We start from the raw sequence: 25,638 nt of genomic DNA on the forward strand, positions 1-25,638 counted from the left end.
TTATATTATATTATATTATATTATATTATATTATATTATATTATATTATATTATATTATATTATATTATATTATATTATATTATATTATATTATATTATATTATATTTCATCTGCTACCATGGTACCATCTCAATACTTTTTCTAATAGGAACAGATGTAGGTAAGCAGTCCTTTTCCCTGCATTCTTTAACTCCTTTTGTTAGATAATCATTCAATATTAATCTCTTAACTTCTTCTCAGTATTAAACATTTTTCTTGGATATTTTGTGAATGTAAATTTTAACTGAAGTTGTACTGTATGGTTGCATTATCAGGGCGGAACCTTTAGCATCAAGCACGGATTCAAATACGGATTATTTTTGCAGACGCACCGCTGCGCTCAGGAGCGATTGAACAGGTAAAAGCTGCTCTTTTATAAGAATGTCGCTGTTTAATGCGTATGTTTTATGTCTTTGCTGATGGGGCCTGTTCAGATGCTGTTATAATGTTATTTTTTTGTCTCCGCTGCATGTACGTATATAGACAGATCGCATAGTCCTGTAGTGTGTATACAGCTGATACAGTATATAATACCACTGCTACGGTTTACTTAACTTACAGGTGAATTGAGAGCCTGTACCAGAATATTTATGTATTTTCATTATTAGTGCTTGTTTTCTTGCTGATCTTGTGAAAATAAATTTTGAAAGGGTGTAAAACTGATACAATGACCATGAGTTTAAACTGAATAATATTTACAAGAAAGCATGTTTTGCTTGAAAAATACTGAATTGAGATACAAAAATGCTAATATTTTTCTTGCAGTTTTTCATGTTGGGGCTCAATAATCCACTTAAACCAATGTATGTTTATAATAAAACATACGTTTTTATAATATAAATGTTTTTAATATTATTGATTTATATGTTAAATAATTTTTGTAATGTATCAATTCAGAAAAAAAACCCTATATAAAAATAGACTTTTTCTTTTGTCTTTGTAGTTGAGGATGGCTCAAGCGGACAGCAGGGCTCTGGCTTTGGGAGTTCTGGCAGGGGCTGCTGGGATCAGCTTGGCGATTGTCTGCTTCCGCAAAATAGGAGCAGGCGGTGGCAGAGTCCTACACCTGAGCAGCAACAGAGATCACATGGCAGGCAGCCTGGGTCTACAGACGGGCCAGGCGGAGGTGCTGGATCGGCTGGGGGCTCTGATCCACTGTGTGTCTGAGCTCAAAGAGGAGGTAAAAGCCTTGAAGGATGCACTTCCACACCTGCAGGACAACGTCAGAGATCAGCTGAGGGGCCGGAGCAGAGACGATATCAGTGCTCGCAAAGCAAGTCCACTTCATCGAACTCCCACCAGGAGAAAAAGAGCAGGTGTCTCAGACAGAAGTGAAGAACAAAGCTCAGAAGAGGCAGAGAGTGAAGGAGGGTGAGTTTACTGAGATGCCAACCTGTCAGGTCATTCTTTTTTTGTATTCATAGAAAGGTTTGTTTAGCTAATACACCTTCTGTCTGTCAAACATTTTGCGCATTCATTTTGTGGAATAACAAAAAGAATTTGAGAGCATAGAAGTAGATTTAAAAGTTTGGGATTTAATTATTTTTTATTTTTATGAAGTCTCTAAGGCTGTGTTTACTTGATCAAAAATACAGTAAAAACAGTAGTACTGTAAAATAGTATTACAGTTTAAAATAACTGTTTTATTTGAATATATTTTAAAATGCTAAATAAATAAATATATGTAATAAATTATACAAAGACAAATGTTCAGCCATTGCTGCAGTCTTCAGTGTCACACCATCCTTCAGAAGTCACCAGTTAAATCAAGTTAAAGCAAAAATATTGTACAAAAAATAAGAATGTGAATTAAATAATTAAGAAGGGTCATATAAATAACCAGAACTTTTCAATTCCTTACAATTCCTATGCTTATAAGGCTTCACGGGGCTTGTTGGTTTATTTGAGTTCTAATAACCATAGTTTCAAGATGTAAGTATTAGAACTCAAATAAAGCAATAAGCCCCGTGAAGCTGTGGTTTACAGTGAATTTATAATAGCCAAGGGGCGTTGTTAGGGAGAAATGATTTCATATTCTGTTCCCCCTTAGCTGTTATAAAACAGATATTCCATATAGGGATGGGCGATATATTGCATATGATTGTCACGCGCATTTCGTCAGTAAAGCCAGTTCCCTACGCAATATCGCATTCATTATCGAAGGAAATTCATCTGCGATAATGAACGTGATATTGCTTAGCTTGTCAGGACAAGGTTTCCCAAAATAAAACAAAGCTAATAAATCTAATAACATTAATAAAAACTAGTGCTTTCAAATGATTAATCGCGATTAATCGCATTCAGAATAAAAGTTTTTGTTTACATAATATGTTTGTGTTCTCTCTCTCTCTCTCTCTCTCTCTCTCTCTCTCTCTCTCTCTCTCTCTCTCTCTCTCTCTCTCTCTATATATATATATATATATATATATATATATATATATATATATATATATATATATATATATATATATATATATATATAATACATTATATATACACTCACATACAGCATATATTTTGGAAATATTTACATGGATATACATTTATATATTTGTATTCTTATATTTTAGATTATATATATAAATATGTTTAATATATAAATATAGCATTTTTTTCTTAAATATACATGCATGCGTTTGTATTTATATATACATAATAAATATACACAGCACACACACACATATTACTTTTATTGTGGATGCGATTAATCACGATTAATCATTTGACAGCACTAATAAAAACATTCTTCCGCCAAACAATGTAGTTCCTCAGAAACAACAAAGTTGTTGCCGAGCAACACACAGATGCAGACACAAAAAGGTGTATGTTTGCTGAGTAATGTACCACAGCTTTGAACGTGGCTCAACCAATCAGATCCAAGGACCGGAGCTATCTGTTTTATAATAATTTTCATTTTGATGTTTTATTTATTTATTTGTTTGTTTGTTATGAATCTCTAGTCAGCATGTATTGAAAGCTAATAATAACTTATTATGGTTGTTGCTGGAAAATAACGAAATTAGGTTTTAAATTATATGTATTTATTTTGGTCTTTAGTTTTTTCATGCCCCTACTCTGGGCAAATGTAACATAATTTAGAGTTGTAGAAGGATTAGAAGTGTGTGCATATCTTAGGTGTGATTCAGTGAGAGAGCCGAAAGCATTCTGTACAGACGAGATGAACTCCAATGCCTCCAGCCTTTCATTTGAACAACTGTTAACTAAATTCAGCACTAAGCACTTTACAAGTCCATTCCAGTCTCACTAAATTCTGCTCCCAAAGCCATTCAGAAATAATCTGCTTTGTTTTCCATAGCATTAAATGTTATTTCTTGTTATTTTTGACACATTATGTTCTTCAGCACCTTCAATGTCCAAAAATGATTTGTTATTTTAAGCTGCTTGGTTTGTGCATCTTTGCATCCAAATACTCCAAGTGTAAAAATAAAGGAACCACTTGAGGCGTTCAGTTTTCATAAATTGTTTTTGTATGTCTGTTTGGAGCGTTTCTAGACCATGACTGGCTTTTGTGTTGCTCGGTTATCATGGTTTTACTTTGAGCATGCAGGATGTGTTTTAACACTACAATCAAGCACAGAACGTTGATTTAAAAGCTTGTGTGTAATTTGGTCCTGGAACTGCGTGGGTTTCAAAGGACTGTTCATCTGTCAAAACAGTTTCCTCCTTTCTGTCTCTCTTGAAAGCACCGGCTGATCAATCTCAAAGAGTGACTGCTGAGTTATCACAGTCTAATTTTTACTGTCTCATGTAGGAGCTTGTAATTTCTGTCACCGTTCCTACATTGCTTGAGTGCAATCACGTCACAGCTTGCCTTGGTTGCTGAAGGATGTTAATACTTGAATGTTTGAAACGATACCGTTTTATTGTGTTTGATTGCTGTGGATGTAAAGTTATTGTTTACATAGAGGCAGACAGGTCAGATTACAGATGCGTAAGGATGGAAATGTGCGAGTGCTCTTTAATAATTGAACTGAGACATTGTTTATCTGTGAGACTGTTTGGTATAGCTTTATAATAAAGGTTTTTAAAGATGCAGACAGTACATCATTGTGTTTGGAGGGTGACTGAATTGTGCCGTACAGATGCTCAAGCAAAGAAACGTCATTTGTGATTGAATGTGTGAGTTTTTGAGTTTCTCAACTTGTGCTTTTTATTTTTATTTATTTTTTAAAGTGTGTGACTTGCTGTTTCTGAGAAGATATGAGGCTATAATTGGTTGTGATTATAATGTTTTTGTTCTGTGAAAAGTATGGCACTGGTTGCACATTAACCTTGAGAAGGACATAACGATTAAGGTCTTTTAAAGGGTCTTGTAAATTTATAGCATCTAACATTAAAAATGTTTACTGTCAATCTTGATCAATCAAATGTGTCCTTGCTGAACAAAAGTTATTAATTTCTAAAAAAAAAAAAAAAAAAAATCTTACTGACCCCTGGCTTTGGGGGTTAGCACTGTTCCAGAGGAATAAAGAACGGTCTGTTTGTCCAAACTCTAGGGGCTGCGTCTGATGAAGTCATCTGAATGTGTGCACAGCCGGTGACTGTTGGGATGGTAACCATGAACAGCTCTCCTTTACAAAGTCTTTGCACTTTGTAATGCATATTAAAGACTTGAGAGTTTCATTCAGCTCTGTTAGGGCAGTGGAGGTGTTCACCAAAACAAGAGCACAAACCGTCACTCTTTCTCTATCTAAACCATTTTAAAGCCCAAATGTAAGTTTATTTTTTAAATAATGGGGTAATATGTTCCCTCTTGAGAATTAAGGAAAATGTGGCTTTTATAACTGTAAATATGGTGTGCCATCCATTGGTTGAAAATTTTAAACTGAATCAGATTATTAAAAACAAAAATCTAAATCTATTTCTCAATTTATTTAATTGATGAAACAACATTCACCTCGACTATTACATTATTTAATCCATTTTAGCTCACTACAGAAACTGAAGGATTTCATTTTTGCATTTGCATTATTTACCACTTTTTACCACCAATATTATAATTTATTTTTAAATGTTAAATGTAACAGTTTTGTCAGATAAACATCTAATATATTTTAACTGGGGGAAAAAGATGAAATGAGATTTTTATATATATATATATATATTGTTTATATATTTTGCAGTGACTGTTGTTTTAATTTAATGCTGTACATTTTTTTTTTTTTCATTTGAAAAATCAAAGCAGGCACTTCCTCCTCATAGAAAATGTCCTTGGTTCATTGTGATATGTGACAGATGTACAGTGCTCAAATAGTGAACAGGCGCGAATCGTTCTGGAATGAGAATAGAGTTCTGGAATGTGCTGATTTATCTCATGATCAGCAAGGTTCGTTAGCACCTACACTGAGAGAACATGCTCAGCAGACAGAAAGAAAGACTTTAGCTGATGAATGAGAGGATCAATGAATGTATGAATGAAAACATACAGAAAAGGACCCCCCCCCCCCCCCCCCACCCCCCGCCTCCCCATGTGGCTCTTTTCACAATTGCACTGAATGCTGACAAATGGAAATGCTGGTTCCAATTTAAGTGCAGTTTTGGACTGTAGAAGTTCATTCATATTTTTGTCATTCATCATTAGAGAGGGTAATTTTGAAGTTAGCATTTTTGTGTTTGTACGTCAAATGAAGAGATCTGATGATTAGACCTGGTTTTCATTGCCCCGCAAAGATAAACAAAACAGAAGCAGAGAAGTAGGCCTAATGCAAAGGCAAACCTTTGTGCTAATGATGTTGGTTAATGTTCATCCAAATGATGCTTGAGATCTGAGTGTTCAGCCAGATCCTTGACAGTTGTTGATCTTTGCTGAGGACAGATGGAAGACGTGCTCTCAAACAAACACTGCACTCTTGAATTTGCAGTTCTGCTCATGATGGCCAAACAAAGAGGGAGATAAAAGATTGGCATCGAAATAATCCCTGTGGAAGATTCTGTTTTTCCTGGGTGTGGCTGTGTCCTTCAATCCAGATAGAGGAAAGACAACTTCACTCAGACTTTAATTGAACCTGTTTTTGAAAGAATCCTGTTGTGCTCAAGGCTGTATTTATTAGTAAAACAGCAATTATTGTGAAACATTATTATGATTTAAAATAAGTGTAATTATTAAAATACTGTAATGTATAATTTATTCCTGTTTTGGGAAAGCTATATTTTCAGCATCATTACTCCAGTCTTCAGTGTCACATAATCCTAAAATAAATATTATTCTAATATGATGACTTCCCGCTATATAAACATTTTTGAAAAACAGTTTGTTTTACTTAATATTTCTGTGGAATAATATAATATATTTTAATATATATTTTAATTTATAATATATATTTTTTTAATTATTATTATTAAAAGAATCCTAAAAAAGTATCCTAATTTGTAAATATTAAGCAGCAAAAACGTCAACATTGACAATAAAAAGAACCATTATTAGTAATTGAGCACCAGTAATAATAAATAATTGCTTTTCTATAAATTATTAAATGATATATATATATATATATAATATATATATATATATATATATATATATAATATATATATATAGTCTCATTCTAATAAATTAAATAATTCTAATAATATTTCACAATCTTACTGTTTTTATTTTTTAACTCTATGTCTGGTCAAATAAATGTAGCTTTGCGAGTGTAAGAGACTTCTTTCAAAAGTGATAATTTTCCAAACTTGGAACATATGTATTATATAAGTATTTAGTTTATTGCTTGTGTTGCATTGAGGATATCCAAATTTAGTTAGTTTTGGTATGTGACTCATAATTATGTCTGATGACATTGCAGAAAAAGAGTTGCCTGTATACGTTTAGTCATAATAAGGCTCTGAGAACGATATCATTTCAGACAGACTGATGAGATTGGCCAAAATGAGTCAGATCTCTGGCACTTAATGTGTAACTGTAGCCCCTTAAATCCAAAACACACCGGCTGTGGATGATTTCCTTTAACTGTCATGAGCGACAGTCTTGTATGTAATATTGAAGTGCCCTCGGAGGTTCTAGCTCCAACACATCCCTGCAGAACTATTGCTCGAAGTCTCAAATGTTCTCACGAACCGCGAATGACGCAAATGCTTCAGGTGCCAGCTCTTAATGGAAGCCTTTTAAGTTTTCACTTTTTCTCAAGTCTTTCATTCGTACTTTAACCTGTAATTAATGTTTTTACACACTCATCTCAGCTGCTGAGATTGTTAGTGCACGCCTACAGTCATTAAAAAGGACGCTTGTCGAAGGCTGTAAATGTTAGGCAGGTATTGCATGTCTTGTAAGAAAAATAAACAACCCTCAGTGTTTTTACAAGCCTTCAGGTGTCAGTCTGAAACCAGCAATCTCAGTAAACGGTTAATTAGACTGCGTCACGTGTGCACAGATCCTGTGGATGTTTTGCATGTAAACACTTTATGAATGCATATCCATTACTGACTGCATCAGTGACCTATGTGAGAATGCCTATAAGTTTGTACATTCATTACCAAACTTGTGCTTGGCCTCCAAATAAAACTCCTTCACCTACTTGTGTAGGGGAAACACATTTTAAGCATGTTGTTTTGTCTGAGCTTCCTGAGAGGTTTCTTTTATGTAGAAGATACTGTAAAGCATTTAAAAATCCACTTGGCCTCTGTAATGTGAATGTATTTGAGTTTGTTTTCATAGTTCATAGTTTGGCCAGAAATGAAATTTACTGAAATGTTACTCATGCTCAGGCCATCCAAGATGTAGTTGAGTTTGTTTCTTCATCAGAACAGAGTTGGAAAAATGTAGCATTACATCACTTGCTCACCAATAGAGTGAATCGGTGCCATCAAAATGAGAATAAAAACAGTGGATAAAATCCACTAGTCCACAAGTAATCCACACGACTGCAGTCCATCAATCAATGCCGTTTCTGGCCAAAATGTGAGTCCATAATAATGCTTCCTCCTGTTGTCCTCTCACATCAAAAGCTACAACATATTTTATTTAGAACTGTTTTAGACTGGTTTTGTTTGCAAACGGTGCTTAATCTGTGCATATCTCTCTCCTGATTCAGACAAGACAAAAAAACATTATGATTGGTTTCTTTCTTAGAAGCACATAGCTTTTTGTTTCACGAGATGTTAATTGATGGACATGAGTCATGTAGATTATTGTGATGTTTTTATCAGCTGTTTGACTTATTTTGACGGCACCCATTCACTGCAGAGGATCCATTGAAGAGCAAGTGATGTAATGTTAAATTTGGCCAAATTTGTTCTAATGAAGAAACAAATTCCATCTTGGATAGCCTTAGGGTGAATAATTCTTCAGCAAATTTTTGTTTTTGGGTGAATTGTTCCTTTTTAAAGAGTCACTTTTAACCAAATTAACATGTAAACATTCTCGTTGTCAAGCACTGACCTGTATAACGCATCAAAAGCTTTTTGGTGCATCAAGTGTCAGTTTCATAAGAAGCCAATTCAAGCATAATAACAGATAAAGGCTCACTGCATCTCTGCTGTGTGCTACAGGTATATAACAGCACTGACAGATTCTGAGGAGGAGGAAAGTGACGATGACCAAAGGCCACTGCAGGAGCCGGTGGATGAGCTCACAGCCCTGCTGCAGAAAGCAGACCGACTGCACAGCTGTAACGGGGCAGAGAAAGCACAAGGCCTGAATTTTCTGCTGGAGAGGAAAGCAGAGGTATGCAAACTACAGCTCAGTTTGGGCTCAGTATAACTTCCTCTAATGTTTTTGAAAGAAGTTAATACTTTAGTTCAACAAGGATCCATTAAATTGATTAGAAATTACATTTATAATGTTACAAGTGATTGCAATTTATTTCAAATAAATCCTGTTCATTTAAATTTCTATTCATCAAAGAATCCTGAAAAAAAAATGCATCACGGTTTCCAAAAAAATATTAGGCAGAACAGCTGATTTCAATATTGATAATAATAAGAATGAGCAGAACATTAGGAATTTATTGAGTGATAATCAAAATAATGCTTCACAGTATAACTCTATTTTTTTGACCAAGTTTCGGTGAGGATAAGAGACTTCTTCAAAACATTTAAAATCTTACTTTCCCCAAATGTCGGTGTATGATGGTTTTTGGTTTATTAGTAAAATGTTTTTTAACACGTGTTATGTATGTGCTTCCAGTTTGATCAGAAGTGCCAGTACCTTTGGCGGTTGTCTAGAGCCTATGCAGATGCACATGATTTTGCTGTAGACCTTGCAGAGAAGAAGAGCTGCGCTGAGAATGGTAATCAAAGCTTTTATGATTACAGGTTGACATTTATTTATACATTGCAGACATTTGTGCCCAGAATTGAATAACTTGACATAGTGGTTAAAATTTAGTGTTTGCTTTTCGACTATCACAAAATAGCATTGAATTATCAAGGTTTGGCAGATTTTCCCCACAAATATTGATTCCTCAAATGAAGTGTGATTTATTAAAATAATTAATGAATTGTAATATTCAGTTGATTTAAGAATTGTTTTAGGGCTGATCAAAAAATCGAATGTGATTTTCATGCGCATCTCATCAGTAAAGAGGCTCCTGTAATTAGAAGTATATCTCCAGCACGAGCGTTCAGATCAGGGTTGCCAGGTTTTCACAACAAATCCTGCCCAGTTGCTTTTCAAAACTAGTCCAAAACTAGCGCGTTTCCAAGAGGTTCCCCGATAAAAATTGCTTCCCGGGGTAAAAATATTAAAAAAAATTTGGCAGGGTTGCCTTGGTAAAATTTGCATTTTATGCGCTAAATATCATGTTATTGGTATTGGGGTTGCTTCAAACCGCGGACATGAAAAACAACCGCAGACTTGGCAACACAGACAGGTGGAGCAGCAGTTACTACACAGAGCCGTAGTCTACCGACAACTAACACAAAATCGCTTTCAAAATCGACAAAGAATCGCCTTTGATTTTAAAATCGATTTTGTGTAGATTGTCAGTGAATTACGGCTCTGTGTAGTTAATGCCAACCAGTGTTGCCAAGTCTGTGGTTGTCATGTCCACGGGTCGAAGCGACAATACCAATAACATGATATTTAGCCCCTAAAATTCGAATTTTACAGAGGCAACCCTGCCAAAAAAACAATTTTTATCGGGGAACCTCCTGGAAACGCGATTGGAATAGTTTTGAAAAGCAACTGGGCGGAATTTGTTGTGAAACCTGGCAACCCTGATCTGAACGCACGTGCTGGAGATATACTTCTAATTACAGGAGCATCTTTACTGATGAGATGCGCATGAAAATCGCATTTGATTTTTTGCACAGCCCTAATTTGTTTACAGCCTAATTAATTTATCACCATCTTGACTTATTTCTTGAAAACAAAACATCCACTAATTGTGAAGAAGACAAATGTTGTCTCTCTTTATGATATGAATTCTTGTGTGCTCTGTGTTTTACTCTTAATCTGTCTGCACTCTCCATTGTCTTTCTGTTCCGTTTTCTTCTTCTCTTCCTGGCAATTAAATGTAACACAATAGCACCTTGATCCATGTGTGTATGTACAGACAGGATTAACTAGTTCAGTGTCTGATCTTGTTTTTTTTTTAACTATAGCACCTTTATAATTGCTGTTCTTCATTCACTTCTTTGTGTGAAGGCTTTAGTGTCAAAGTTTGGAAGCAGGCCAATTATCACTTCTATTTAAATCTCTAGAGGAAGTCTCACTAGTCAAGCTGTAAACTGGTGTATGATCATCTTCTGCAAAATAAACCTTTGAATTTTTATTTCATTTAGGACTGAAAACACTTCGGATGATGCTGGTCTGTCACACACATCTTGTTTATTTTGTTTACATTTTTTTATTTTAGGAAAAAAAGTTGGTGAGGAGGCCATTTCCATCAATCCACAGTGTGCTGAAGGTCATCAGTGGTAAGTTCATGTTAATATTAAATCAGTTTGTTGTCCAGTTAACTAGGACTTTTGTCTTAAGGTTTAATGAACCTGTTGAAACTGACTATTCAAGCTTATTTCCAGTCTATCATGAACCTATTACTGACACCTTTTGGCATAATTTAGACTTTACTGGAGTTTGTGTGGCTTCAGTATCCTCAGGTTGGTTTTTTAAGATGTTTTACATTATTCGAAATCTGGCCCTCATAAGTAGAAACACATTTGCATATTTGTTTGTAGCACCTGGGCTCTGGTGTGTCTGTGGGTCTCTGAATGTATATGTGGGTGTGTGTGTGTGGGTGTCCTGCACCGGAGGTGTTTTTCAGGCTTGCCAGCTCCTCTGGATGTGCTCACTCATCTTACAAAACCCTCTTGATAGCATCACCACACCCCAGGAATGTAAACACATGCAAAGACAGCCCAAAGCTAACATATAAATACACATGCACACACACCTACTTAATTGGTTACAATTTCTGTGTTTTTGTTGCAGTTTTGGTGTAGTGTAATTATTATTATTTTTTTTTATATATATATATCAACATATAAACATTAGAATGAAAGATCATGTGACGCTGAAGACTGGAGTAATGATGCTGAAAATTCTGTTTAACCATCACAGGGATACATTTACATTTTTTTTCATTGTTTTCATTTGCAAAAATCACTCTTTTTACTGTATTCATCAATTCATTCATACTGTATTCATTTATTCTTCATACACCTCAATGATGAGCAAAAGAGGCTTCTTTAAAAATATGAAAAAAATGAAAAAATCATACTGTCAGACCCAAAACCTTCTAATGGTATTTTTAAGGCACATTTTCTCATTTCATTAAAAATTTTGTGGACTGACTGACATGCTGATATGTGGATGCTTTTGTGCCTGTCCATCTGATATTGTTGATATAGTTTTGAAATGTGAGAAACAGATATTTCCTCACATTGAAAGACACACGATGGCTTCATAGCTTCATGTATTGCATGATGAAATGTATCACTTAACACACTTTGAAAGATTCATATCATCAGAAGTCATATACTGCCTAATCCAAGCACAGGGCAAGCTGCCTACTATTTTCTTTTAGTTGAAAGCAGGTGACTGCAAGATCAATTTTGGCTCCCTTTAATTTAAATCTTTTTAAGCTGTAATGGTTTGACTGTTTTGATGGCAGTCAATCCATTAAATACTGTAATATGAAGGGCTCCTATGCTTGTCTTAAAAATATAGCAATATGCATTCTAATATGTTTATGGTGTCTAAAACTGCATATTACAGTTCTTGTGAGCTGTGCAGCAGTTGTTTGCATTTGTTTTAGGTACAGGGTGTCTTAATGAAGGTATGTTCACTGATCTCTGTGTCTGTATTTTGCCTGTGTGAATCCCTCTGCAATGCTTTCCGTTCCCTCACAGATGCCAGGATTATCACATGGAGTGCAGAGGAAGGTCATTGTGACCCACACACACACACACACACACACACACACACACACACACACACACACATCTCAGTTACTGCTGCTCTTATCTGTGATGTGTCCTTGGCATTATGGTTTTCATTAAGGATCTGGCCTTCAGCTCTTGAATTCTGCCCTGTCCTTTTTGCAGCAGCTCTGATTAATGTTGCAGTGTGTGAAGAATACATTATAATACAGTTTTATGACCATGTTCTTGTATCATGAGCAGAGCCAGTTCCATTGTATGTAAAACTTTTCTTGTATGTTTTGACATTTAAACATTTGGTAATTTAATTTCAAATGGATTTACAAAACCGTCCAAAAGTTTGAAGTCATTTGGGGTTTAGGGTAAGATTAAGGTCTTTATGTTAATCAAAATTGGGAAATAGTATTGCAGTTAGAAATGGATTCTATTTTAATATATTTAAAATGTAATTTATTCCTACCTAAGTTTTATGTAGAAATGGTGATACCTTTTTCCGGATTCTTTGATCAATTCAAAGTTCAAAAGAACAGCATTTATTTGAAACCTTTGTAACATTCAAAATGTCCTTATTGTCATTTTAGTCCTTAAATGTATACATTTTGGAGGTGTTTTCCAGGTGTTTTGGAACAGTATGAATGGTTTACACAAGAATTCAGTTTTATATTAGGGATTTGAACCAACAACTTACCCTATAAGTATTAAATAGGGATGCATTACTCAGCAGACATAAATCATTTATCAAATAGTGACACTTGTTGCGGAGAGGTGTGCTATTAGCTTTCTAAGATGTTTAAATTTCTAGATTATAAATAGGGCAAAAAGATCTTACTTTAACAGTGATTATATATGACTCCGGTCAGTCCTTCAAAGTAAAACTTAATCATGCATTACCAGAAAATCATAAATCTGAGCTCTCTGAACAAAACCTCTCCTAAACCGCATCATTTGCATTCTCATGGAAACTTAGAAACGGCATAGCAATGCCCAGGCAACCACACAACACTTCAGCTTGACTTGTAATCTCAGTAAATGTAACTGTACTGTTTGCAGTTGGTAAATCTTTTCTGATTGAACCTGTATTAGAAAGTCTTGATGCATGTCTAACTCTTCTTTTTCAAATTTGTCATTTGTTCAGTTGTTGGGGGTTGATGTTTATTTAGCCAGATTCCCTGAGCTGAAGGTTTCTGTCAGTGTCTCATGGTTTAATCTCATTTATCCTTCCATTCTGCAACATAGCTGGTTTCCCTTGCAAACAGAGCAGCAGTGTGACCTTGAATTGCAATGGCAGCTCTTGTCATTGAGACTTTATTGAATGCTCAGCCCAAGGTGATGAGAGAGAACTTTCTGTTCTAAGCAAAGAGGTAAAATGAGTCTGAGTCTTTGACTCTTAGACCTCTTTGTTTGTGGCCAGTTGCTCAGGGGATTTCTCTGCCCATGAGGAAAATACTGATTAAACTTACATAATCTTTTGGCAGCCACAAGTCTTACTGTTCGGTGTGTGAGTCTATATAATATTTCAACTCACCGAAAGGACTCTAAGCAACCGTCAGTGTGGCCAAACCACACTTTTTCATGTACAAATCCCTTGTCTCCCTCTTCTAGTGTCATTTTCATTCTGTTTTTGCTCTCTTTCTCTTTCTCCCCACACACACATTTCAAGATAGAATAAACTTTACAGAAGTTTCACTCCAGAACACTGGAAACTGCCTGAAGCTCACAAAACCTCCCCGACCTGTTCGGAGCATAAAGAATTACACTAATAGAGTAACAAACATCTGCTTGTTTTCTTTAACACTCTTGGATTTCATGGCCGGTGAACTAAGATGAACTCGACATTATCTGCTTTAAATTGTCTTTTTAATTATGAAACTACAATTGCATTTCCTGCAGGTACTATTAGTGCGTGCAGGGCAGCAAATTAATAAATTTGTAGGTAAGACTAGGATTTAGACTTTGGCTCTGCATGGATGAGATGCTGCATCAAAGCCACCTTATACATGGCTGTCATCATTTTTTTAAGCGAGCATGCAATTTGTTTTTGGTAAACTGTGCTCAGAAGTAAACACAGCGAGACCGTTTGTTAAAGAAAACCAGCCCCAAATTAATCTGCAAACAAATTCTAGGAAGAATGTTTGAAAATAGATATGCAAAAAATTTTATTTACAATATTTGCACTGTTTTGTTCACCAAGTATCCACATATGGTAAACAGTTTTTATTATTGGAGATGTTTACCCATAATGCCCCTGTGGAGGGAAATCCCAGACTGCTGGCGTGAGGAGATGTTGTCAAGTGTGTGACGTGTTCATTCAGCCAGCAGAACTTCTGCAACTGGTTTCCATTACTTTGCTGTGGTTAAATGTTCAGGCCTCCGGGCATTGCCAGAACATGACAGCAATGAATAAAAACACTTCACAAACCAATCCGTGAAAGGAGGGGGGAAGGAATTAGCCCCGGGAACATTGAGCAACCTTCTCTCCACCTGTACCGTCTCTGCCAGCAGTTGTTATTAGTAATCACTTCTGGTATGTCTTCATGTTGCTTCAGTTAAAATATATTTGCAATTCATCATGAGAGCTCTTTTTGGTGATCTTCAACTTTTATGTCCATGCACTGCCATTTTTCATAAGTAATCAGCAATGTGTTGTCAGTTTTGGCTGTTTTCACGTTTTTTTAGCTCTGTTCCAAAACCTGTGTCTGTTGTCTACATAGGCAGCATTATAAATGAAATGGTACCTTATAAGTGACAGGCAGCAACAAATTGCAATCGAATAGTTTCAGATTTTGATGCCAGCATGTTGCAAAGCTAAAATCCTGATACTATAACATATCTGTCAGTATTGAATGAAATATATCTTTATAATCCTCTGTAATCTTGTTTCAATAAGCATATTGCAATGCATTCTAGGGAGTGTTCTGTTCATTAAGGAGATATTTGATGCTTTCTTGGAATTCGATCAAAGTATCAGCAGAATGTTGCTGCCTAGCTTAGCAGGCTTCATTTCAATAGCATGAAATGACTATGATAACTTTAAAGGGCTGTCGTAGGCAGCAAACTTGGTTCTGGAACAGAGCTTTTGCTATTTCTCCTCTCCGTACCCAAAGATCTCCTCACAGACTTTGTGATCTTCTGTTGTGGTTGGGCATCTTATTTTTGGTGTAGAGAGTTTAATATAACTGTCCAACTCTGCCCCATTGAGTCACAGTAGCCAGACAGAGAAATTGCCAAAACTTGCCCAAGTGTTTATTTTCTTTGGGAGAAATACGTGAAATGTGTTCCTACACTGTCTGTCCTACAGCGATGCCAAGCTAAAAAAAACAGCTCCTCAAACAAGGTGATGCAATGTTCATTCTCAGTCATCCTCTATGAAAAGCAGAGAACCTGCAGTTATTCAGTCAGTAGTCAGACTTTTGACAAACAGCATAAAGTCTTAGTCCACTTTTCTGTCTACCTTTACAGAAACAGACTATTTCAGCAACACATAAAGTGAGTTTTACATTTTATATTGCATTAATCAGAAACTGTGTATTATTTCTAGTCATCCATAGTTTGTTTTTGTGAGACATCATTTCTGATCACACAGACAACTTAGACAACTTGGAAAACAAAGCAAAGTATGCTATTCAATTTGTGCAAATCTGGTTTAATTGTCGACAAAAACCCAATAAGATTTTACTATTGCATTATTGCAGAAAATAAGTTACCATCAAAAGTTAATGGTTCTACTTTTTTGCATCATGTTACATTTCACAAATGAACACGATTAAACTTTGATTAATTTGGCCTGAATATATTTTCTAGAATTGAAAATCTAAACGCAGGATATAAACGAACTACACCAGGGTCATGACTTCAGTGTCATCGCCACAACGTCCACAACACCTCTTTAAATAAAAAAATTATTATTATATATATTATATATAATTTCCTTGAAAGTTTGAGTTTGAATAGTTTGCATGAGCACGAGTCTGTGAAAGCAGCTAGTAGATTTAACTTTTTCACTTTCATGCATTATATGAATCCCACAAAACTTAAAACTTAAAAAACGGCACAAGTGGATATTACTGATGTATGTCGTAGAATAAAATGAGAAAATATCTTGAGCTTGTATTCACCACAAACCTTATTTCATTTATGGGTTTTGGCTTACGAAAATATGTCATCCCTCCAGCACTCTTTCGGTTTAGCCTTGTATATGCAATTTGGTTTCCTAATTCTGAAAAAACTCTGTTCTTACTCTCAAAAGTTGCACAAAGTCAGCCAATCAGATTAGATCTGGCTAGATTGAGAAGTTCAGTTGGTCAGTAAGCAGACTGTGGGTGGTCCGTGGACGTGCCGCCTGCAGCTGAGACTATTCAGTACAATCTTAACTTCATCTAACAATCAATGAATTAAAATGCATGAGACAGAAGTTATGTTGAAATAGATGCTCTTGCAATCTCTTCCTAGATGCATTTTGCAGTCTAAACAGCTAGTAAAAGAGATTCATTCCCAAAGCACACATACAAGTATAGTAAGTCGATCCATAGAGGTACGTCTGACCTGGTGTTGAGTTTCTCTCTGGCGAGCTCAAGGTCAAAGGCTTTTGGCTACAGAATCTGTCCCCCAGGTCGCTTCAGACAAACTGAGCCCCTCTCACCTCCTGTGACAGTCATTTGACCCCTTCACCTCTTTATCATGCACATAAAAGGTGTTTGTGGCTGGCTCCATTGTCTGACTGTGAGTACCAGCAGGATTTACATCGCTATGCTGGAAAAGCTTTGATCACCTCTGAACAGGCCCTTCAAAACACTGTAACTACACACGCACCTCAGTCTCTTTTCTTTCTTTCTTTCAGCAATCTTTATAAAATAGCCTAGTTAAATCTATTAGTATTAAACATCAGACAAATTATTTTGCAGGTAGGTTCATTAGTTTAAATGTATGTGGTTTAACTAGCAATTTGGAACATGTGTGCATTAATTAGCAATTTACAGCGGCTTTGAATGTGGTTTATTCAGTCAGTAATTAGAGATGTGATGAATTTGTAATGAGAAATGACTTGTAACTCCTATTAGATGCAATATTTATAGTTTGAAGAGCTGATGTTAATTTTGTTTTAAAGTTTTGTACTCATCTGTTCATTGGTGCTTATATCATATCATGAAAATATTGTAGAAAAGTTGAGAAAAATTTTGAAATCTTTCTTTATTACTTTTATTAATTAGAAGTGTATTTCTTTAATACAGCTTCTATCCTTCTAAGAATAGATTTCTAAACTATTGTAGTCTCCAGTTGGCAGTTACTCTCCAAAACTATCCATAGAGGTTTGATAATATTCAAGTAAGGTGATTTTATGCGGCCAGAGCGGAAGTTCATTTTGGTGTTCATCCAGGTTTTATGATCATGACACCATCATTTTTGCATTTTAACATTGGTATCTGAGATTAAAGGTTTATCAGTTGCAGCTTTTTCATGGATGTTGGCTTTGTGAAACTCTCTGTGATTGGTTTTTGTGGAAACAGGGTGTTCAAGGTTAATATTGAGGTTTGGGTTAGGGCATATTGAGGTTTTATCACAGTGTCTACACAAATGAGTAAACTCTTATGATTATTAGAATACACACTCTTAAAAATAAAGGTGCTTCAAAAGGTTCTTCAAGCGATGCCATAGAAGAACCGTTTTTGGTTCCACAAAGAACCATTCAGTCAAAGGTTCTTTAAAGAACCATCTCTTTCTTACCTTTATGTAATCTGAAGAACATTCTTTCTCCACAAAGAACCTTTTGTGAAACAGAAAGGTTCTTCAGATGTTAAATGTTCTATATGGAACCATCGTGAAGGACCTTTATTTTTAAGAGTGTAGAATAGCTTTTTATTCATTTATTACTAATTACTGTTTTCTTTTCTCTCTCTGTTTTTGTCGATCTCTGCATAGGTATGCTATACTCTGTGGGCTTCTGTCAGAATATGAATCTATTCAGAATAAAATAAAAAATGGTTATCTTTTTAAGGTAAGTGTGCATATTTGTTCTTTACACAATGTCCACATTTCTTATGTTTTGATTGGATGTCAAATGTGTACACAAATATAGGTTATTTGCCAAGTTGTAGAACATTACACTTGAAAGCAACATCAAAATAATTCAAATATATCAAATACACCCCCCCCCCCCTGTATATTTTCAGTCCAGGATGTTTAAAGCTTAAATACAGACAGCAGAATATATGAGCACTTCAGATGGACTGTTTACCGCTAGGCTCATGTCAACATAGGAAGTAGTTACTTCCAGTTACTTCCACTTTTAATTATTTACACAGTTATTCCTGTGTTTAATGTAGAGAAGAGTTAAAGGGCAGTAAATGATATGGTGATCTCAGCCAAAATGTTGTCATTTTAGTTGATTTCAGTGGTTGTATGTGTTGATGGGTGCATAGCATCAGCTTCTGTAAGAGTTAGTGTTTATAATCTTATCTAAAACGAGAGGAAAGAGAATGAGGGTACCACACGCACACACGTATTTCAGAGCTTTGGCAGGTGAGCTAGCAGAGAGAGGGAGAGCGAGGAGCTGAATGACAGATGCGTGTGGTGGGTTTTTCTGTGTTCGTGCGAGTTCAAGAGAAATATTTGTGGTATCTCAGCTGTAGAGATCAGCAAAAAAGACAAGTCATGCAACATTGAAAGAAACTGCTCTCTCACTCTCTCTCTCTCTTCCTTTCTCTTGCTTTATGTCTCAAGGATCATCTGGATAAAGCAATTGAGCTGAAGCCTGAAGATCCTCTGTCGTATTACTTGCTGGGCCGCTGGTGTTATGCTGTGAGTGACGGAGCGTTTGGTATTAGTGTGTTAGGGATATTCATGAATCAGTGTTCCCACGCTCATGGAAAACTTGGAAATATCAGATAAATGTATTTTTTCTTTATTTCAAAGTCTGAAAGGCCAAAATTTATACAAAATAAATATTAATCTACATTTCTATAGTGAATATACACTAGCATTCAGTCTTTGGGATTGAAAATATTTTGAATGTTTTTGAAAAAAGTCTCACCAAGAATGCATTTATTTAATCATAGGTCAAGTAAAAACATAAATATAAAGAAATATTATTACAATTTAAAACAACTGCTTTCAATTTTAGCATAACTTAAAATGTAATTAATTGTTGTGATATTAAAGCATTACTCCTGTCTACATTATCACACAGTCATTCAGAAATCATTCTAATATGCCAATTTGCTGAATGTTGAACGTTGAGCTTCTTAATATTTTCTTTTGGAAATTGTGTCTTGGTTTGTGTGTATGTGTGTTTTCAGGATTCTTTGGTGAATAGAAAGTTCAAAGAACAGCATTGTTTTTAATTTTGTAATGCAAATGTATTTATTGCCATTTTTTGTCATTAATGTATCCTTACTAAATAAGTCTAATTTCTTTAAAAAAAATTATATATATATATATATATATATATATATATATATATATATATATATATATATATATATATATATACATATATATACATATACATATATATATATATATATACATATATATATATACATATATATATATATATATACATATATATATATATATATATACATATACATATATATATATATATATATATACATATATATATATATATATATATATATATATATATATATATATATATATATATATATATATATATATATATATATATAATTATTATTATTATTCTTTTTTTTTTTTTTTTTTTTTTAAGAAATTAGACTTTTATTTAGTAAGGATACATTAATGACATACAGTACAGACCAAAAGTTTGGACACACCTTCTCATTCAAAGAGTTTTCTTTATTTTCATGACTATGAAAATTGTAGATTCACACTGAAAGCATCAAAACTATGAATTAACACATGTGGAATTATATATGGAATTATATACATAACAAAAAATTGTGGAACAACTGAAAATATGTCATATTGTAGGTTCTTCAAAGTAGCCACCTTTTGCTTTGATTACTGCTTTGCACACTCTTGGAATTCTCTTGATGAGCTTCAAGAGGTAGTCATCTGAAATGGTCTTCCAACAGTCTTGAAGGAGTTCCCCGAGAGATGCTTAGCACTTGTTGGCCCTTTTGCCTTCTGTCTGCGGTTCAGCTCACCCCTAAACCATCTCGATTGGGTTCAGGTCCGGTGACTGTGGAGGCCAGGTCATCTGGCGCAGCACCCCATCACTCTCCTTCTTGGTCAAATGGACCTTGATGCCTTCAGTGTGACTCTACAATTTTCATAGTCATGAAAATAAAGAAAACTCTTTGAATGAGAAGGTGTGTCCAAACTTTTGGTGTGTACTGTATGTATATATATATATATATATATATATATATATATATATATATATATATATGTATATATATATATATATATATATATATATATATAAATTCTTTCTGATCCCAAACTTTTGAACATTAGTGCATTCTGTGTAATGATGAAAAAAAATTGGGGCTTGGAAAACTCATCGGTCAAAAATATTTAAAGACTGCTAAGTGCTGCAAAAATAATTTTTTATTTCAGTAATTTTCTGGCATAAATGAATTTTCTCATGCTAATTAGATTTTCAAATAAATTGACTTATTTTCAGTGATTATGTACGTTGAGTGTTTCTTAATGTAAGGTGTTTCTTAATGGTTTTAATATAAACTGTTTTTATTAATTAATTAACTAATTTATTTATTTAGGCATTGGGCCTATCTGTATGTTGATAAGTGGAGTTCTTGTTCTTTTTTGCTTTGTCCATAAACACGTTGTGTGCAGGTGTCACAATGTACGTGGATAGAGAGGAAAGTCGCTGCTACTTTGTTTGGAGAGCCACCCAGTGCCACAGTCCAGGAGGCCCTGCAGAACTTCCTCAAGGTGAGACGTGCCTTTGATTGATTGTGTAAAGAGCCTTTTTATTTAGAGGCCAAACAGTTGAATAAACATGAAGTTTGGGTAGGCGATAAGAGCTACCAAATAGCAGATTTTGTTGATAAAATTAGTTATTTAAGATTCAAATCTGTTTTATCGCAAATTTGACCTATTTTTAGTTGGCTTATTTGTTAAATTTCCACCAATTTGAAGGTAGACAGATTTTTTTTATGTCCTGCCTCTGCAGTTCCAACAACCAATCCAGTTTCCAGATTTTCCCGCCATTAGAGATTCTCTTAGTACAGTATGTGCTGTAGAGGGATTTTGTCTTAGAGGTCCTAGTTTAAATAACAAACCCTGTTCATTTCTGAAAGCCCTTGACCTACATTCAGTGTTTTTACATAAGTTGCTCTCTCTTCTGATGTTCTCCTGTCCTTTGTATCCCAGCCATCACTTCTTATTTAAGGGGTCTGTGCTTAGACTTGTTGCACGCTGCCAAGACAACACAACATTCTGGAGAGTTACAGCAACAGCACGACTGATTAAAGGAAATGTATAGGAAGTTGCTCTTCATCATTAATCATAAATGGTCTAATTTTGTGCAAAAACAGAAATATACCAACAGCTTATGACTAAATAATGCATTGTCTCTTCATTCACTTACTGAGTGATCCAGCTTCATACAGAATCCAGCTTTACATGCTACATGGCCAAAAGTATGTGGAAACCTCCTTCACAGTAATGTTGCAGATTGTTGCAGAAGTGGTTAATTTATTATTAGATGTACAATTTTAAATACAAGTTATTTATTTTTGCTATAGTGGGTAAGGTGTTAAAACTAAAAGACTTAAACTAAATAAAACTAATACTAAATTAATCTAAAGAAAGCTATGGTAAACCTAGAAATATGAGGAAAAAGCTCTAGGATTTTGACTGTAAAGTCCTCATCCAATAATCATAATCAGCAAAAAAAATTAAAAATCAAAAGGTGTAAGAACCCTGTAAAAAACATAACCTCATATATGTGGCTACTGCAGTGTTTATATTTTGTGTGATTGTGTAAGTCTCGTAAATGTCTACAGTGTTATTTATTGCTCTGATTATAAAGTGGAGGTTTACTGCCTGCAATGTTAATTGCTTAATATCTCATTTAACATGCAAAATGTTTGAAAACGTACCCTAGACGTTTGCCTGCTAGCAGTGCATGTCCTTCTTTCAAGAGAGATGTTTTTCATGATCTCATTTAATTAACTACACCTAAAATGCAGAAAATCTGTTGCATAAACAGTCTGTGTTTAGACATCAGCGGTCTGTAGCCGATAAATAATTTCAGTTTGCCTGTGAATGACAGATTGCATTTTCTATGTTTGTCCTTTGTTTGATTTTACAGGTAGAAGAGATCAGTCCCAAGTATTCAAAATTCAACTATGTGTTTTTAGCCAAGGTAATGACTTCAGGTCTCGACTATTTTATTAATGAACTGAATATTGATTAATAATGACATTGGGAATTTTGTTGGCTCTGTTCCAAAAAAAAAAAAAAAAAAATATATATATATATATTAAACTGCAATTACTTCTATCAACATTGATAATAATAATAATAATAAAAAAAAAAAAATATATATATATATATATATATATATATATATATATATATATATATATATATATATATAATTAAACTGCAAATACTTCTATCAACATTGATAATAATATGAAATTAATTAAATTGTAATAATATTTCACAGTATTTCCTGTGTAAGTATATTATATATTAACAAATGTTAATAATTGTTACTTGCTGCTATGTACTTTAAAAAACTGAAATCTGCTAAACTATTTGTAATGGTTACATTTTAATAACATGTCAAATCCAGCATTCAAAGTTTACAGAATGGGATCATAAATTCTGCTGTGTTTTTGCAGTCACTCAGCTTATGTTCGTTATTTATTTACTGGAAATATTTTGTTTTCAGCAAGGATGCACTACTGGCACATTTCAACTTTTATTAATAAAAAAATCTTGTAAGAGCTTGTGGAAATGTATCATGGTTGCCATAAAGCGCACAGCTGTTTTCAGCATTATAAAACAATTTAAAATATATTCAAATAGAAAGCAGTTGTTTTAAATCGTAATAATATTTTAAATGAGCACTGTTTTACTGTATTTTTATCAAATAAATGCAGCATTGGTGAGATTAAGAGACTTCTTATCTTTTGAATGGTAGCACTGTATATAACTGACATTTCTCATTTCTCTTCCACTAGTTTTAGATCATCTAACATGCAACACAATTATACTTTCTACTTGGGCAGTGCACTAGATTTTGAAACTGAGCCAGTAAAGCCTTTAAGGAGCATTGAGAACATTGTAATGTGTTACTGTAACCTCACCTATATCACTTTTATATCACTATATCTCTTTTCAGTGTTACAAAGACTTGGGTCAGATGAGTCAAGCCCAACAGATGTGTGACGCTGCCTCTGCAATGAACATTCAGACTAAAGAGGTGTTTTCTTATTCTGATGAATCAGATTTTTTGTAGTTTGAGTCTGCACTTCTTAATTCTTTTGTTTTTCTGTGTGTGTGTTTTCTTTAAAGGATGAGGAGGCACAGAAGGAACTGGACTCTTTTGTTGCATCACTTTAACAAGTCTCCAACAAAAGCTGTCTGTCTTTGTGTTCCGTCTCTTTGAACTCTACTGTGACTGTTTACCCACAAACCCAACATATGAGCTACTAATGTTGGCCAGGCCACGTTATTCCTCTATTAAAGGGGAGACCAGCAGCAATATTTTGTTTATTTTTAGTTTACGCACAAAATACTGTATGTGTTTTGCAGGACAGTTTATTTTTAATTATTTGTGTCTGTTTTAGACATCATAATAGTTGCAATACACAGCGTGGCTATCACCTATTGAAACCGCAGTGACCATCAGTGGCTGCTGTTAGAATGAATTTAAAATGAATTACAGTCAAAAATGAAATTTAGCTGAAAATCTACCTCTTCCTCTAATAATTTAAAAACATAATAATTGGATAAATTTAGCATTGCATCACTTGCTCATCAATGGATCCTCTGCAGTGAATGGGTGCCATCAGAATGAGTCCAAACAGCTGATAAAAACATCACAAGTAAACAACACTATTCCATTATTATTTGAGTCTATCATTCAAAATAACGCTCCCTCAAGTGAAAAAGTCCATCCCCTGTTGTCTTCCTAAATCAAAGTTCACCCTCATGTTTGTTTAGAACAGTTTTTGCTTGAAATCTATGCATATTTCTCTCCTGATTCAGATGATTAGCAATATTATGGATAGAGGACTATTATTTTAGCCATAAATGACAGTCTTGATGGAGTTGTTACTTACAAACATGCAGCTTTTCACTTCACGAGACATAAACTGATGGACTGGAGTGGTGTGGATTACTGTGATGTTTTTATCAGCTGTTTGAACTCTGTTTCTGACGGCACCCATTAACTGCAAAGGATCCATTGATGAGCAGGTCATATAATGCTATGATTTCTCAAAATCTGATAAAGAAACAAACCCGTCTACATCTTGGATAGCCTGGGGATGAGTAAATCTGACTATTAGCATGAAGTCTGGTGCATTTGGTTGGCATTAAAAGCATGCATTGACAGTTCCATTTGTTTTTGTGTGCCTTTTAGGGGCATGTTTATGTGTACTTTCTAATTAGAATTTCTTCCTATTTTTGTTAATCAAAAAAATAAAATAATTAATGATTATTTCATAGACATAACTTACGAAACTGTATGACTATAAACCTCCTGAAAAGTGTCTGAAACAAACCTTTAGAACAATTGTGGCACATTTAATGGTTAGTTCTTCCAGAAAAGCTGCTGATATGAAATTGCAAAAGTGAAATGTTTAACAAAAATGTTTAACCTTTCATAGCACGATCCTCCCTAATAAAATGCAGTCTTTTGCAGTTTTTATTAAGAAAACCTGAACAACTCCATCTGGATTTAATCTTGTTAATCAAATTCTCTCTTTAAGAATGTTATATTTTTGTGATATATTACTGTTATATAGATTTTAATCCCTAGACATTATTTTTTGACCAAAAATGGTTTCTAAATCGCAGAGAAATTATGGGGTCCATCTAAGTCTAATGTAATATTTTGAATTATGTTATTGCTAAAATTGTTTTAATATCATTTGTTGGTATTCAGCATTATGCATGCAACCATTTTTATGTTAAAATTATGGCAATTGCTCTCTGTATGGTACATTTTAGATTATTGGTGATTATTAAGATTGTAATGGTGCATATGTAGATCATCACTTCTCTGCTGCTCAATACAACGTACAATAAGGTGAATTCAGTCTGTGTGTTATACGTTGATCAGA

At 34.3% G+C, this 25,638-nt stretch overlaps 1 protein-coding gene across 1 annotated transcript; it reads left to right on the top strand.

Annotated features, from left to right (window-relative positions):
- Positions 1–313: 313 nt before the first annotated feature.
- LOC132156788 (regulator of microtubule dynamics protein 2) lies at positions 314–24,053 on the top strand. Its single transcript, XM_059565820.1, has 11 exons — positions 314–398; positions 984–1,411; positions 8,552–8,726; positions 9,189–9,291; positions 10,861–10,921; positions 18,302–18,377; positions 19,103–19,180; positions 21,167–21,265; positions 22,650–22,703; positions 23,691–23,771; positions 23,864–24,053. The coding sequence occupies exons 2-11, from the start codon at positions 990–992 to the stop codon at positions 23,909–23,911; spliced, it is 1,197 nt and encodes a 398-aa protein (XP_059421803.1). The 5' UTR covers positions 314–398; positions 984–989; the 3' UTR covers positions 23,912–24,053.
- The last annotated feature ends 1,585 nt before the right edge of the window (positions 24,054–25,638 follow it).

The sequence above is a fragment of the Carassius carassius genome, chromosome 14 (assembly GCF_963082965.1).
Source record: "Carassius carassius chromosome 14, fCarCar2.1, whole genome shotgun sequence".
In the NCBI taxonomy this organism is placed as follows: Eukaryota; Metazoa; Chordata; class Actinopteri; order Cypriniformes; family Cyprinidae; genus Carassius; species Carassius carassius.